General features: G+C 32.8%; 2 protein-coding genes across 2 annotated transcripts; both read right to left on the reverse strand.

Annotated features, from left to right (window-relative positions):
• Positions 1 to 1619: 1619 nt before the first annotated feature.
• On the reverse strand, positions 1620 to 2633 carry LOC135138228 (mesencephalic astrocyte-derived neurotrophic factor homolog). Its single transcript, XM_064068151.1, has 3 exons — positions 2487 to 2633; positions 2166 to 2378; positions 1620 to 2114 (listed from the first exon to the last, which is right to left on the reverse strand). Exons 2-3 carry the CDS (start codon positions 2367 to 2369, stop codon positions 1812 to 1814), a joined length of 507 nt encoding a protein of 168 aa, XP_063924221.1. The 5' UTR covers positions 2370 to 2378; positions 2487 to 2633; the 3' UTR covers positions 1620 to 1811.
• A 133-nt stretch (positions 2634 to 2766) lies between these two features.
• On the reverse strand, positions 2767 to 4219 carry LOC135138227 (zinc finger protein 239-like). Its single transcript, XM_064068150.1, has 3 exons — positions 3914 to 4219; positions 3444 to 3864; positions 2767 to 3393 (listed from the first exon to the last, which is right to left on the reverse strand). The coding sequence occupies exons 1-3, from the start codon at positions 4097 to 4099 to the stop codon at positions 2885 to 2887; spliced, it is 1116 nt and encodes a 371-aa protein (XP_063924220.1). The 5' UTR covers positions 4100 to 4219; the 3' UTR covers positions 2767 to 2884.
• Positions 4220 to 16361: the final 12142 nt, after the last annotated feature.

Here is a 16361-nt window from a genome sequence, read left to right on the forward strand (position 1 = left end):
CGCGATAGTAACTCAATCTTGCCGAGCACTGTCGGAACGGGACCGCAGTCCAGTTGAATCAGGCATAGGACGTGTGGTTTCCATGACAATGGTATAAACAAAACATCTAAATCAGCCATGATTCGGTGTTTGTGCCCGGCTTTTATCAGCAATAACATATCAGATATATGTATATCCAAGACACACATCTTTAGATGTTAGTGGATGTAAGTTTTGATACATTTTATACAAGAGGAGGGAGATAAAAAATTAGTTTTGATAATTATGACACAAATTTCCGGATAATTGTGTGTAGGTACAGCTACAGAAAGCTGTTCTAGAACTAGGTATTATTTAATAAATCGCGTCGATTATTCTCATTAAGCGTACCCTCCTTAATATTTCTTTAATTCTATTTCTAGTTTTAATGCTAAGAAAAAAAGTCAAAGACTCGAGTTGTTTGGATTTTGAAATAGCGCACACGAAAATTACTTTCAACTGCAATCACACAGTGTAATAGAGGTATCATATACGTGGGAATTGAAAGAAAAAAATGCTTCCCTTCCACTCATCTACATTATAATAAATAAACTGAGCTCAGTAACAAACAAAATTTTATACAAAATACATATACCTATATTAACAGAAACCATATATTTAATAGTAATAGTAGTAGCAGTGATGGTAGTAGTATTAGATATATCACAGAAACGAAGAAAAATGGAGAAAATTGTGTGTTGTCTAATGAAAACATACGTATAATATTTGAGGTTTATAAAAATGTCTTCTCATTTTCAATAGTTTAAGTTTGGACACAAAACAGATCGCTAATACCGAAGAATAATAATATGCAGGTAGATGGGATTTCTTACAAATGGGGGTAGACAAGCCCCTACGAAATCGAGATCTGTACCTCTACCGATATTTTCAGTAACTCATCATTAGGGGACAGCTCTCGGACCTTCCGAATGGAGTCTCCTAAAGTGATAAAACTGGTGCGCCGACGCCTACCTTAAGGAGAAAAAATTTGCAGCATAGGTCTACTAAATATAAATACTAAATGAATTAAATCGGCAGTTTGGTGGGACAAAATTTACCAGTAAACCTTATTTTGTTTATACAGTACGTTTTAAGCTGTATTATTTGTGGACGCTGCTACCAAAATGTACAGGGTGTTTCGTTTCTTTGATACAACCCCTGTAACTTTTTTATTCTTAAAGATAAACCTGTAGTTCTTTGAGCAAATTTGTATCATGTTAAAAGATCTATGTGATGGCCACCCCACATTTTTATTATCACTTCCGGTATAACCGGAAATGACGTCAACTTTGTTTTCTTTTATGTAACACTAGGTATACTTTTTCATAAATGGAAAGATTGATTTTTAAGCAACTAACATTCTAAAATCAATACTTAAAAAGTTATTCAATAAAATACGACGAAAAATTCATGTTTATTGACAATCTAGTATCTTGCAAAATTGACACTCATGTCATTAATTCACATAAGTGATCTTTTAAAATGATACAAATTTGCTTAAAGAACTAAGTTTATCTTTAAAAATAAAAGTTACAGGGGTTGTACCCAATAAAAGAACCACGTGGTATATATCTTCATCAAATGAAAGTTGAAAACAAACATTTGTTTTACATAAGTCTGCATATTTATTATAAATATAAACACATTTCTAACTTAATCACAAATGAAAGAACAGAACTGTTAGAAATCCATGCACAACTAAATAAACACTGGATAGTCACCAAGAAAATGAGTGCGTTTACGGCTCTGAGAAACAATAAATAATCAGTCCAATAATTCTCCTAATCACACATTTATAACTCTGTGTGCTTGGGTTTCAACTCCTCTATTCTTTGAATATATTCAGTTTTTTCTATGCACCCTTGACAATCTTCGCCCCAATCATTAATGATTTTCTTTAAATCCCTAACTTTCAGTTTCTTCAAGTCCACAGTCTTCAAATCAATCTCGACATCATACCTTAATTCACAAATTTGAGCATCTTTCTTTTTCAATTTCTCGCAGATTTTGTCTGAAGGCATTGACCACGAGAGGGGTTTCGACATTTCTCCTAGGATACCTGTAGCACTTTCTTCCAGGCCTCCCAGATAGTAACACTGCAGACACACTTTCATCAGACTACGCTATATAAAATGAATTATACTTACAAATCGATTTTCTTTGTTCCTCGTGCTTTTACAAAAATCTTTAAATTTGGTTTCTATCTGTTTTGGGTCTTTTTTCACATCGTCTGACAGAGTTGCAGAGAATTTGTCCAAGGCTTTTATACAGACCTCGCACTCTCCCTGTTTTAGAGCGTTAATGGTGACTATTGTGCCGAAGAGTACGGTGAAGATTACTTGGAATTCCATTTTGTTCAACTACAAATTAAAAATAAAACGAACTGAGAGTGAGGTTATGTTGAAAGAGTTGCCGGTTGTGAGTGAAAAATATGTATTTTACTTGTGGAGTTGATGAGTTTTAATTACCTGAGCGTCTGTCTAGTCTAAGAACCCAATTAATGACAAAAATCTATCAAAAATAAATTTGTTGAAGTGTTTGGTTTTACACGTTGACAGAATTAAAAATTTGACAAACCAGCAACCACGGTGATCATCCAGTGATTTGTAGACATTTTGCTGGCGAGATGTGATTGGTACACGTCGCATTACGTCACAGCAATGTCAAAACAAGGAGGTCTAGTCATTAAATCGAGTGATCAAATTAAAAAAAAACACGATATCCAAAACAAGTGGATACTTATGTCGGTACTTGTGATAATTTATTCATTTACAAATTCACTAATAACTGCAGTGTCGTTGATAATACGAAATGGGGTCACCTTTCGTTGGCCACTTTAGACATCTCAAATCCAAAAAAACGCGCGCTATGTCTTGTGGGTTTTCATGTGTCGAGTCAAGTGACTACTTTGTGTGTACCTCTTCAAACAAATATTACAAACGTAAGGCCGTTCTCCTGAATGTATTACTAAATGGCCTTTTAGATGTTCACTTCGGAGAAATCCTTTGCCACAAACTTTGCATTTGTGTGGCCTTTCTCCTGTGTGCTTTTTCATATGGAGAGACAAATGTGAAGTAGTTACAAACGTCACTTCACAAAGTTCGCATTTGAACGGTCGTTCGTTTTTATGAAACCTCATGTGGATGTTCAGGTTACCAGAATGTGTGAATCCTTTATTACATAATTTACATCTATAGGGTGTTTCTCCTGTATGTATCCTCATGTGGTAAGTTAAAGTACTGGACTGACTGAATGATTTTCCACAAGTTGAGCACATATAAGGACGTTCGCCGCTGTGTGTCTTTAAATGAGTAGTTAAAGTGGCGTATTGGATGAAACGTTTCGAACAAATGGTACACTGATGAGGTCTCTCACCTACAAATAACAGCTACATTTGAAATTTTAAACAAATGAGCAAAATATACCAGTGTGTATTCTTTTATGAATTTTCAGGTGCTCAAATCTTCGGAACTTTTTTCCACAACTATCACATTCATACGGTTTATCATCTCTATGTGCCCTCATATGTTGACTCAAGTTACTCCGGCCACAAAAAAATTGCCCACACACATCACACTGGTGTGTTTTTCTAGATTTAACAGGTTTGACATCAGTGAGGTCATCCTCACTTTTTAATTCACTCTCATGTTTATCACCTATACCCCCAATTTCTTCTTGTTTATTGTCACTGTCACATTCGCTTTTTATTGTGATATTCGTGGATATAAGTTGCTTTCTAAGTTTTTGGTCGTTGTCAATTACTGATCTTTTAAATTTATAAAACGCAACTAAAGCGTTTGCACATTTTCGGCAGATTTCTGAAGGTAGGCCGTCGTCGATTTCTGCCTGAAATGTTTGGTTCAACTTAATGGTATTTTAAAAGGTGGTGGTGAACCTGTACGGATGCACAAAAATCCAGCATTTTTGAAAAACACACAGAAATTTGCTTGTGTACTGTGAAAATTGACTTTACAGGTCCTTGTTGCAGGCACGTACGACAAATAGGGGCCCCCATTTTGTTTATTATTGTAGGCAAGTTTGAAAATTGGAGGTTATGTTTTTGACGATTTTGACACCTCATTTCAGATGTCAATTTGAGAAATTGTTATCATTTGCAACATTTGCAGATAAAAATATTTTGGATTTTATTCTAGGGTTTTGGAAATCTGTAATACTATAGACAAAATTGGTAATTATGTTTAACGTGTAAACTTGGTCAGTAGTAATAACTAATAAGAAGTAGCTTATCTATTTATGACCTTTAAATTTGCTGTTTTTTGTGTTGCATATATTTCAAGTTTAAATATAAATTTAAAGAAACATTTTTGACACCCCTGTAGTAAAATTAACAGTTTTCAAATTATTCACAAGAGTTTTATTAAATTTATTAAAAATTATAATACAATGTTATTTTAATGGTTTTTATTACTTTCTGAGCGTGAGGAAAAACCGTGTTTTCACGTTTCCGTCTCTCTGTGTGCCTGTCTGTCTGTTTGTCTAGCGTCTGTGTGTTGTGTGAATTTTTATTAGACACGTAATTGACCCTTTTCCTGTAAGATCGTAAAACTCCCATAGTGACTTTCCGTGCGCACGCATCTTTAAAACCACATTGGAAATAGTATCCGGCACTCCGGCAGCAGAGCAAAGGCCTGTGAAAACAAACCGCTTTGACAGAATGCAACCGGCTACACATGTGTAATCGGTCGCTCATTGGTTAATTTTAACTTGGCGCTTTAAAAATCTGACTTCGCCTGCGCGATGTTGTCTCACTCTGTATCATTGGAATTTATATAATGTCTACTCACTTTGCTTACAGGAAAAGGGTCAATTTTCGAAACTACTGGATTGGAAAACGTTAACGAAAATTTGCTTAATAATGTCCACCACCAACCGGATGACGGCATCACCAAAATTTACAATAATACATACATATTTTTTTAATATTATAAAATAAAACACTCGTTCACTTGTGACGTATGAATCCGTATTGAGTTTTCACCCTAGAGATCAAGATTTTTGGAAAAAAAATCAAAATTTTATAACAACATTTTGCAATTTATCTTTAAAACTGCAAATTCGAAGGCTGTAGTCTTGTAAAAGTTTTAAGGTTATCGTAATCATGGAAAATCGTTAATCAAAATTTATTCGTTTATCCTCTACCAAAAAATTGATGGCGCCATCTCAAAATTTTGCCTAATAAATCCTCTTTGAAATATGCAAAATGATGTAACTTTATACTTTAGTTTATCAGTGCACTTATTGTTTTTAGAATTACTTATACAGGGTGACTAAAAAAAAGAATTGATGAAGCAATTTATTATATTGATTAAATCAAAAACGACTCACTCCATTTTCTCGAAAATTTGGGAATACAGTACTGTTGTTTTTAGTTTTACACTGCTTCCATCCAAACAAATGCATAGTACACTTTTTTACTTTTACTTTAACATTACGTACGTATTTTTATTTTGGCTTATAAGGGTTACAAAAATAAATAAAGAAATTCGCAAAATCAAATCTTATTAATCTTTAGAAAAAGTTAGATTTGTTCTACTGTACTTCCGAAGCGAGGGAAGTTTTGTCGAAATAATCTTCGACCAATTTTTGTCGTAGATTTTTCGTATTATATTTATGTTTGCTATAAAAGTGGTACAGTATAAAAGTAGAGTACCAGAGTGCTTGTGTCCCAGTCTCACATACAAGAATGCTCAGTGGAACTGATTTTAAACTTAAAATAAACATTTGAAAGAAAAAACTTGGTCGAAAGTTATTTCGGCAAAACTTCCCTCGCTTCTGGAGTATCAAAAAATTATTGTTACGTTGAATGTGTTTTTAAAAATCGGTGTGGATAAAACTCAACAATTTATTTCTCAGTAACTCAAATTTATACGACTAATTGCATCACAGCCATTATGTACAAAATAATTTCGGCGCAACTTAACTGCATTCTCTCTTTACTGAACTTGACTCCTTGGCTGAATAATAACACTAGACTCGACTTCTTCCATTGTCTGGATTACATTCGTTGACTGAAACTCCCTGAATAACCTCGTTCCCGAAGGTGGCCTTTATTTAAGCCCATACTTCCCTCCTAGATGTTTCGCGGTCGAGGTCTTTCTGGAATATCCATCGCGAGTTCCGTTTCCAGGCTTTTCTTTAGCGAACACTGTCACCGACAATGAGTCACCGTCATCGCCTTGCATCTAGAAAACCCATAGGCGTCGTACTTTTTCGTGATAACCTCTATGGAGTAAAAACAATATACAAGGTACTAGTCACAGTGTAATAGAAAAAAAGAAGGTTTCACCTTTTAAAAAACACAGTTGGGAGCCCCGAGAAGATATAATATTCTTAAAAAATGACCCTTGGAGCTGCGAGAAATTTTCGCCTTCTTTAAAATAGGGCAGTTGGCACCCCAAGAAGGTTTCACATAAAAAAAAGACATTTGGGGCCCCCAAGAAGGTTTTACATTTTAAAAATACACAGTTGGGACCCCTGAGAAGGTTTCACATTTAAAAAAAAAAAACATTTGGCGCCACCGAGAAGGTTTTACATTTTTAAAAAAGACACTTGGGACCACCGAGAAGGTTTCACATTTTTAAAAGAAGACATTTGGCGCACCCAAGAAGGTTTTACATTTTTAAATAAAGTGGAGCGTATTCTTACCTTTTCGTGAAAGTGAGGTAATTTCATCAATAAAAAATTTGTTATGACGTCATAAACATAGGTAATACACAATGCGAGAGAAAAAGCGAAAAAAAAAGAGAAAGAGCAGAGATAATATTATCTCTGGAAAGAGTTTGGAATCGAACGCGCGACGTCCGGTCCGCATTCCTGACTCGTAACCATTAGATCACCACCGGGTTGCCTTACATTAATTGTAAACTATTATTATACTTTTCAGTTTTTGCAAAATTTGGACGGTTTGGGAAAAACTCAAAGCGGATTCGTACACCACACTTATAGGACTATATTGTCGTTAAAGTTAAATCAAATAAACATAGAATTCTTTGAAATAACGTCATCAAACTGTTGGTGAGGATGATTAACAAAACTTTAGTTAGAATTTAACCATCTACAGGATATTTCTAATATACACACGAAATTTGACAACAATCGCTGCAATATTTTCGAAGATCACGTGTCTAATAAAAATGGATACAGACAACAGACAGACAAACAGGCAGACAGGTAGACAGATATACAGACGGAAACGGGAGACTACTTTTTTTGTACTCTAGGGGTCATAAAAGGGTGTGAAAATATAAAAGTGGCCATTCGTCCGATGGACTCGATTATTATACTTCCTTAGCTTACGCTCGGGAAGTAAAAGTTTTTTGGCGCAAAATGTTTGGATGGTTTTTAAGAAGTGTGGTGTTTTTGCTGATTTTTTAATCTGAAATGTTGTGAAACTAGCAAATTCGTCAACATGTGTTATTTTTGTTTTATTGTTCGTAAATTCACAGTTCATGTTAAGATTTTTAACTATTCATGGTTCTAATAACTACAATGTAACTACAATAATGTAAATATTCACGTAAAACACGCGACAGAACATTCACTTATTTAGGCTTATTCTCGAATTATTATTTGGTTTCCCAGTGTATTTAATATGCATCTGCTGTGTTTATTTTATATGTGCTTTGTTTTTATGTAATATGGGAATTTGTTTAGTCCATGATGAACTGATTTTGATTTAATTATTATCAAAGAATGCATAATTTACCATTATGTAAATTTTTTGTTGTTTTAAATCCTTGCTAGAGTGTGGCGTAATTAAATGCTCTGTGCTGTCTACTTGGCAATTTTGGTACTCATGTAGTCATCATGTTCGAGAAATACGGGATGTCAATTTTATTGAAATAAAAGCACTAGATTGAGTGCCGAAAGCGGAACACACATTTTGGTGTTAAAGCTGACGGTTTTTAAAAATAAATAAATAAATAAATAAATAAATAAAATGCTTGCTACGTGAAACGTGCAGTAATGAAGCAACTGGCTGCTTTGTGAAGACAGGGTAGATTATCTAATATGCGGCAGGTTTTTTGGGTATAGAGATGTGGTGTGTGTATTATAATTGTTAACAGGGTAAAACTATCGAGAAAGAGTGGCAGACTACGACGAGGAACTTAAATTTCGTTATCGTTAACGTCCTCTGCACCACGTTTGTTGGTTTCTAGACTGTCCATATTTAAATTTTTCACCACTCCATTACATTACTCTTATGTAGTTACTTTAATAACGATTTGTGTTTTTCCTATGTTTTTTCATTTTTAAACGAAAATTTGAATACATAATTTGCCGTCCATATTTTGTATTTTGATTTAAAGTTACTTTGCCAATGGTGAGGTTCACCACCTTGCACTTGAAGCCATTCCGCCATAAAACCCACACAAGGGTTCCATTTTGTTGACGATCACACTTCAACGCCAAATTTTGGCAAGATGTTTAGTTTAACACAATACTATATTATAATTTGTGTAGCCGATTTTATTGCGCATAAATAAACTATTTTGATTTGTTTTAAAGCCGCCTGCGTGACATCGACACCGCCAAGGACTGTCTGCGGGAGCTGGTCCATTTTTTTTTTAGTTTTAATTTTGAAACAGCACACAATCAACAATAACAGTCCCGAGGAAATAATGTACTATTAGGAAGTAACCCATACGCCGCTCCGGTACGACGCCTATAGGTTTTCTAGTATGTACGGCGCGGTGACTTATCATCGGTGACAGCGGCGCTTGAATAAAGAAAAGCGTAAAAGCAACCCGCTGGACGTTGCGGGATTTATCTCGATGGTGGGCTCCAGAACAACCTCGAACGCGACGTTCGCGATCTTGCCAGAAGAAGCGTACGCCTGTTTAAATAGTACCACTGTCGGAGGAGTTTTAGCCTAGTCCAGTCAATGAAGGAATTAGAGTCTAAGTTGAGTCGGAATTATTTTGTACACAATCGCTGTGTTGTTAGTCGTATAATTTGAGTTTTATGTACACGGATTTTAATTACCTTTATACCGTCGTTTCCAAAAGATTTCGGCCAAATGACATTGACATAAAAGTCATATTCCCATTGCTTTTCATTGATCTATGAGAACCTGATTTGCTCAATTTGCCCAAAATTTTTTCGAAACGACTGGACTAATGCTCCACCGTTATTTCTAATGAAACATACATATTTTTATACTTTTTGAAATAGGTTCACATTCTTATTATTCGAACATATTTAGCAACAATTGTGACAAAATTAACCATGTTATATCATATTTCAATTTTTTAATATAACACTTTGTATTTTATTATTGCATTGCATGCAGTAATAAAATACAGGCTGTTCTACTTGAAAAAACTGAAATACGGATATTTGAAAATTGTAATATTTTCTTTACAAACATGTTGTACATTAGGATTCAATTTTACTTAAAGCACAACAAAGCGTGGCTTATTTTTATTTATCCTTCCAAAAATATTGTAACAGAGATTTTAAAATTAACTAAGAGAACTTTCCATTAGTTGTTTTGATCTCGTTTTTATTTAATTTTTGTTTTTGCATTTTTCAACATTTACTAATCAATTGGTTCTTGCTGGCTAAATTTTGTTTCATTGAGAGTTTTTTCTATTTCATTTTGTTATTTAATTCTAGTTTCTATATTTTTCGCGTTTCTTTTTTTCATTTCCTTGAGAGTTATATTATAATTAGATTGTCTCATGAATTTATATTTTGTTCTGTACAATTGAAACAAGGTATGTATTATTATTTTTCACGCTAAACCAAATTACTCATATAAAGAACCATACAAAGTAATGTATGCATTTGCATTCGTGGTATACGCCACAAAGATATTATGTACTCCATTTGCCGCAACATCGAAATAAGCATCCGAGCTTTCAAGCAACCATATTAATTAAGAACGTCAAATGTGACATGTAATAAATTTGACCTCGAATTATTCTCTCAATAGACCCCAGTTACGCTTGCGAAACTTTAAAATTTACAATAGGTCATGGAAAGATGAGTTTTCTTTATAGTACAGTTCCTTATTGTTTCGGTTCTTGATTTTGTTTCTCATGAAGTTTCTCTTTGTCTCAAGTTTTTGTTCGTTTATGAAGTGAAACATCTCTACTTTATCCGTTTAAACATTTTTCAAGGTAGATCGATAAATAGATATATTTTGTTCCAAGATGTTTTTCATCTTTCTCATTATTTAATTTATTACATATTATAACTCTAAGTTGAAATTACAGTAAAAGATACAACAATGGTGGATGCGCCGGGCTAACACATCAAACTTGAACAATACCTGACATTTTACATATTCGTGGTAAAATTTCTAAAACATTAACCTTATAATCCCCAATGTTACGTGATGACGTCAATTTCAGCCACCCCCACTCATCGAATTCCTTTCCACAATCAAGTTTCCTCTGCTCGAACAAAGAAACATCGCCGTCAAAGCCACCTATAAAAATATGACAAAGATGCCGAATTCATTGATTACTCGATCTGCGTTTGCTCCTCCTGAATGAAGAGCATTATTAAATTAACCATTTATAGCACAGAATTAAAAGGAAATCTTTTAAGAACTGAAATGTCAGAAATTCGATCGATACAACACAAAACTAAAATGCGAATGAGAGATTTTCCAAATCCTTTGTGACGTAAAAATGTGGGTATAAGCCGCATCAAAGATTTATGCATTGTCGCATGCAGTTGATCTAGAGCGCGATGACCGACACCGTCATCCAGTGACGTCACGAGTACACTCGGGTGCAGACGGCGCTAATTGTTTATTCATATTTTGTGGCGGGGAATGCACGGAAGGCAGTGGCGGAACAAGGAAGGCCTAATAAACTATTTAAGGAGTGTGCGATCGTGTTTACTGTGGGGTTTAATTCTTGGTACGGAGTGAGTAATTTAGTAACTGAGGTGTGACATTTCCATCACATGAACATTTAACGAGATCCGGTATTGTTCTTTTGCTAAAGGGGACAGAAATGTGCTAGAATGTAGCCAAGGCTATAACGGGTCCGATTAATGCATAATTAACCATTTCAAAAGTTAACAACTACATTTTAGGAATACAAATGTGGAACTAATCTGTAGGTAGTTCCTGCTGTAATTGTTGTTAATATAAAACGACTACACGATATATTATGTATTGCTAAATGATAGCCACGAGAAGTATTTGAATCTTTTACATATGTATATATTAATTAATAAAGTCTATTTTGAATAATTATAAAATTGATTGTAGTATTTCTTATTTTCGCTGAAAGTTAAGAGAACTTTTGTTTTTAAATAGAACTACCATTTTTTATATGTACGATTTCTTTCATTAAAAAAAGTTAGTTTTATTTCCGCTGAACCTTTATCCTATGCTTTTCCTGCGTGCGTATTAATTGTGTTTCTTTCCGTCATTCGACGATTGATTTTTTTCATGTTTCAGATATGAAGAAAACCAAAATTTTCGTTCCCGCCTTTCGACTAGGTATCTATGTTTTTAAATTTTAGAAGTAAGTTAATATCGTGCAAATAGTAGAATGAACTAAAATTTTACCGTTATCGTAGAATCTACGCAATGGAGTAATTTTTAATGTTGGCCAAAGAACAACATTAATCTAATGACTACCGAGAATCCACTAAAATTTATTTGTTCATCCTGAACGTTTATGTCAAATTCAAAAAACCCTAAATAAAATTAAATTGATGAAGGATAGTTTTCAAAAAACTTTAATTGAATTGTGTTGATTTTTACCTCAGCGCTATTTTTGATGTAGGTGGAATGAAACCTGTTTAATATTTTATCCTGTAGTACACTGTGTTGTTAATTATTTCTTATTTTACAAATGTTAAAAAAAATATGTTCTGGGATTAATTGTATGAAAAAACAAATCAATAACATATTTTTATTTTTAGAACTGTTTATAGAGGATGTCTCAAATATCTTTATTACATTAGGTACGTACTGATTTACCAAAGACAACAGTGGTTTCGTTATTGGATTTAATTTATGGCACGAATTAGAAATTTAGTAAAAAAAAATGTCGTTTCAAATATGAACTAATATGCAAAAATCCCTCCTTTGCTAGTTGCCAAACAAAACTAAAATTTTATTTTAATATTGCAGAATTTTAAAATAATTTAGTACCCCACCTATATTTTTTAATATAGCAACCCTTCCATATTATTTTATGTATTATCAAGTTAGACAGATACAGAAGGCAAGGTAGAATGATATAAAATGTTGGATGCTGAGTGGTTATGTATCGTAGATGCAAACTAGCACCGGACATAGAAGATCATAAAAATTAAGCATCAAAGACGACCCTAATCGGATTACAATGTATCGAAATTTATGACACTACCTCTTTTAGCCGGTCGCCGGCTGGTTTACCTAGAAAATCCTAGAAACGATACTCAGGGCAGGAGTCTATTCTATTTTGTAAATTTCTACTTGGCTAAAGACGTGATTGTAAAGTTGTAAATAAATGTTTTATACTTTTATACTCGTATATCGTACAGTATAATTATAATTATTATTAACGCTAAATTTATAAAACTAGTTCAAATGTTTTTATCATTCGTTCAGTAAAATTTGATGAATACGGACCGGACGAATATCCGAATGCAACGTAATAGCAAGGCAGATTTTATTTATGGTACGGTCTTGGTACCTGCCGCCTTCCTTAACACTTAATTGACGTTTTCATTGTTGCTTAATTTTTATGATCTTTCCTGTCCGGTGCTAGTTTGCATCTACTATACATCTTTTGTTTCTTTTCATAAAGTGATGATGTTTCATAAATTAAGTGCAATAATAATTATTCTCACATAAAATCTGCTCTTCTCACCTATTGCTCTAATTTGTTTTTAACAAATTTAGTTGAAATACATTTTTTACGGATTTTACAGTAAATATTTGGTACCACGTTTTCATCTTTAGAAGTATAGTGAACCAAGAGCTATAAGGTTATATGGCCATCATAAAAGTAGTTGACCGCAAATAAATACCCCCTTTGTGTGGTTCGCACTAAACTTACCGGTTGGCAATAAATCATCTTCTAAACATTTCTTACTCATATTTAACAGGGCCGGCTTTCAAAGCGAGTGGTTATTTCGGAATCCTCAGCGGCTGCAGGTAGTAAAGAAATAGTGGAGTGGTGGATTTTCATATTTAGTGAAAGCCGCCCCTGAACGAAACCACAAGAGCCGGTCGAGCTGCAGTGGACACGTTATTTACGACCCTAAAACCTTTTCTATTGTAAACAACTTAACTTCGACACAATGGGATGATTTTATGATGGCCATATAACCTTATAACTCTTGGTTCACTATATATCATATACATTTTTTTTACGTTATTGGTTACTTGGGCTAAATTTATTCAGACCGAAATTTTCTCGCCCCTGAACTACAGGTCAACAATATAGCTTCTACTAATAATTATAAAATTTAATTTCGAGAATTTAATTTTTCTAAGATATATAAATATTTTCCTTTAAGTTGAAGTAAAGCTAAATGTGGACTGTTAAAGTGTAGGTAAAGAAACAGCCTATGCTATGTTTCAAGTCTGTTTCTCCAAAAAAAAATTGATGACTTCATGAATGTTTTAGAGGAAATTTGTAAATATTTGAATCGATGAATCTTTGCAATTCATTTTGAGTAGAGAGCAAATAAGATATACATTAAAAAAAAAGGATAACTATTAACTTTATGTAGTAGGTACCTACTCATATGTTTAATTTTTTTTTTCACAAAAGAATAGCTAAAAAACTTATGTATGTAGTACCTATTCATATGTTTAAATATTAGAAAAAAGTCATCTAGTAGGCTGTGAACTTTATTTTTACTAAAATAATAAAGTTGACAAAACTAATGCGTTCTCTTGCTTGGTTTGATAGTTACGGTCAAATTCCTTTCAAATACCTAATGTTTCAGATAGTTGCGATGTCAACATCATTATTTGAGGTAACAATAAATTTCATAGTCCACTAGAGATTTTTTTTTGTCAAAAGGTACTTATGTATATGGGCTATACTCTGTAGAAATAATACGATTTCAGAAATTATCAGCCAAGTTTTAAATCATTATTAGTCAGAAATTCAAAGCATTACTAATTCAAGGAATATTCCGAAGCCCAAGGAAATTTATAAGAAAACAAAAAACACTCGAGTGTAGGATAGGCTGGGTCTTATTTTACTGTTTTTTTGTATATCGTAGACAGTTGTCACATAGACGTCAAACTAAGTTTAAATGTTATTAATTCATAACAGTCGATGTAACAAGTAGATGGCAGCTCCCAAAAATAATTGTGGAAGAGACATAAGGCAAAAAAAAGCTGGTGACAAAACACACTTAACCAGATTTTTAATTAAACACCCGATGTAATGCCTGTATATATTAATGTATTTTTCTGTGTATAATACTACCTCTGTCCCAAATTTAAGTGTTCGATTTGAAAGTAAATTTTTCTCCAAAATAGGTGCCCGATTTCTAAAAAATGGATATTTTTTTTAAGTAAATGAAAAATATATTTTTTAATGAAAAATTAATATTATTACAACAAATATAACATCTTATAATAAGTTTTGATTAATATTGAACTTTACTTGCAATTAATCAAAACAAATACATAGGTAGTTAAAAATTTGGATAGTATTTTCAGTTTGTTTTAGATTAAAATGTTGCATTTGACAATCACCAAATACGTAGTAAACAAAACCTCTTCTTCTTTAAAAATAAAGGTAATAAAGGCAAAATACAGAAGTCGGAAACTTATTTTGGGATAAGGGTTATAACCCTTATCCCAAAATAAGTTATATTATATAAGACTGGTATACCAGTCTGTTTTAGGTTTGATAAATTCAATTCGTATGCATATAGTGGAATTATTGACGATTCTCATCCATAGATCAAAATTTATTTATTTATTTATTATCAAATACATATTTGCAAACGAACAAATAACTTTACACTTTGAAGTATATTTTTAACAATTTTTTTTTTTGATAAATTTTTAAACGTGGTAGACGGGATGAACAGGCAAATTTTAATCACTTTTCGATAATAAACGCTAAATCAATTTGAATATTTTACAAAATTTTAAAAAACGTTCGTTTCGTAGAATGTAGGATGTAAAATGTTATTCCGCAACTTCACAAGTTTTGCAATGATTCACTGAATTATTGGAAGAAACATTTGGGCTGATAGTTTCTACATTTATTGCATTTTTTTTCAATTTCGAGTTTTTTTCTTATAATAAATCTACAAAAGACGTATCCCAGTTGCGCTCGTTACCTGAGTTTTCGAGCTGAAAAGGTTCGAATTACGCACTTTTTACTCTAAGTGAATGTTCCGAGTTGCGCCCGCTACCTGGAAATGTTATTACAAATACCCCGATTTATCCTGCATGAAGTAGGTAAAATTTTGTTGGAGGCTTTTTTCATTATTTCTAAGTATGGTGGAAACCAAATTTTTATATAAAAACAAATTCCTTTAATACTTCGAAAAGGTAAAACTATTAGGATGACAATAACGAAATGAGTCATTTTACAACTTTAGGTGGAATGATTTGCAAGCGTTTGTTGTTGTTCCTCAAAAAGGAAACACCGCCCATTAGCATCTGTGTAGAATTGTAGATTTTATATAAATAGGTGCACGAATTTACAATCAGACTGAGGAAAATTTAAGCCTATAAAACATAGCTGGTTAACACAATTTACCTACTAATTAAACTGAATATGTTCTACATGTACACTTTATATGTACATTTTAGGTGGGTATTACTGTAGGAATGGCACCTCACTACGCATTCGTCAATTTATTTGTAAAGTTCATTTCTGTGTTCATTTATAACCACGTAACTGAAATATCCCATATTACTTACTTACTTACTTACTTTATTGACGGAAAAACATCCTTAAACAATACAAAAAAAAAAAAAATAATAAAATCACATGAGAATGTTACAATATTTTTAAAATAAGATTTGCCTTAACTTAGGTTGAAATTTAGGAAATGTATCTGAATAAAAATCAATTCTGCTATAAATAGAATTACAAGTAGATAATATATTATTAAGTGGTGAAAACAACAAATAATTCGTGAAATTGAATTTAATGTAGAACAAGGGAGCTTGTCTAACATTGAACTGAGGAACATAGAAGTTAATAGAATTAAGAATGTTAGAATCGCACATATTGTTTAAAAGTTTATACATAAAACAAATTTTGTAAAAATCGCGACGTACACTTAATAAAGACAAACCCAAATAAGATTTACTAAGACTAGTAGAATGAGAGACTTTAAGTGGTAATTTGAACAAAATAGATTTGACAAACTTATTT

This window comes from Zophobas morio, unplaced genomic scaffold (genome assembly GCF_036711695.1).
Source record: "Zophobas morio isolate AGI-343-1 ecotype UQ-CSIRO unplaced genomic scaffold, CSIRO_AGI_Zmor_V1 ptg000030l, whole genome shotgun sequence".
Taxonomy (NCBI): domain Eukaryota; kingdom Metazoa; phylum Arthropoda; class Insecta; order Coleoptera; family Tenebrionidae; genus Zophobas; species Zophobas morio.

Excerpts from the sequence above, each read along its gene's own strand:
- LOC135138227 (XM_064068150.1), bottom strand. The coding sequence starts at position 4,099 with ATGAGGTGTCAAAATCGTCAAAAACATAACCTCCAATTTTCAAACTTG. Across the intron at positions 3,865-3,913 it reads ATTTTTGTGCATCCGTACAG|GCAGAAATCGACGACGGCCT; the intron begins GTTCACCACCAC and ends CAAACATTTCAG. Across the intron at positions 3,394-3,443 it reads TCATAAAAGAATACACACTG|GTGAGAGACCTCATCAGTGT; the intron begins GTATATTTTGCT and ends TGTTATTTGTAG.
- LOC135138228 (XM_064068151.1), bottom strand. The coding sequence starts at position 2,369 with ATGGAATTCCAAGTAATCTTCACCGTACTCTTCGGCACAATAGTCACC. Across the intron at positions 2,115-2,165 it reads GGAACAAAGAAAATCGATTT|TGTTACTATCTGGGAGGCCT; the intron begins GTAAGTATAATT and ends GTGTGTCTGCAG.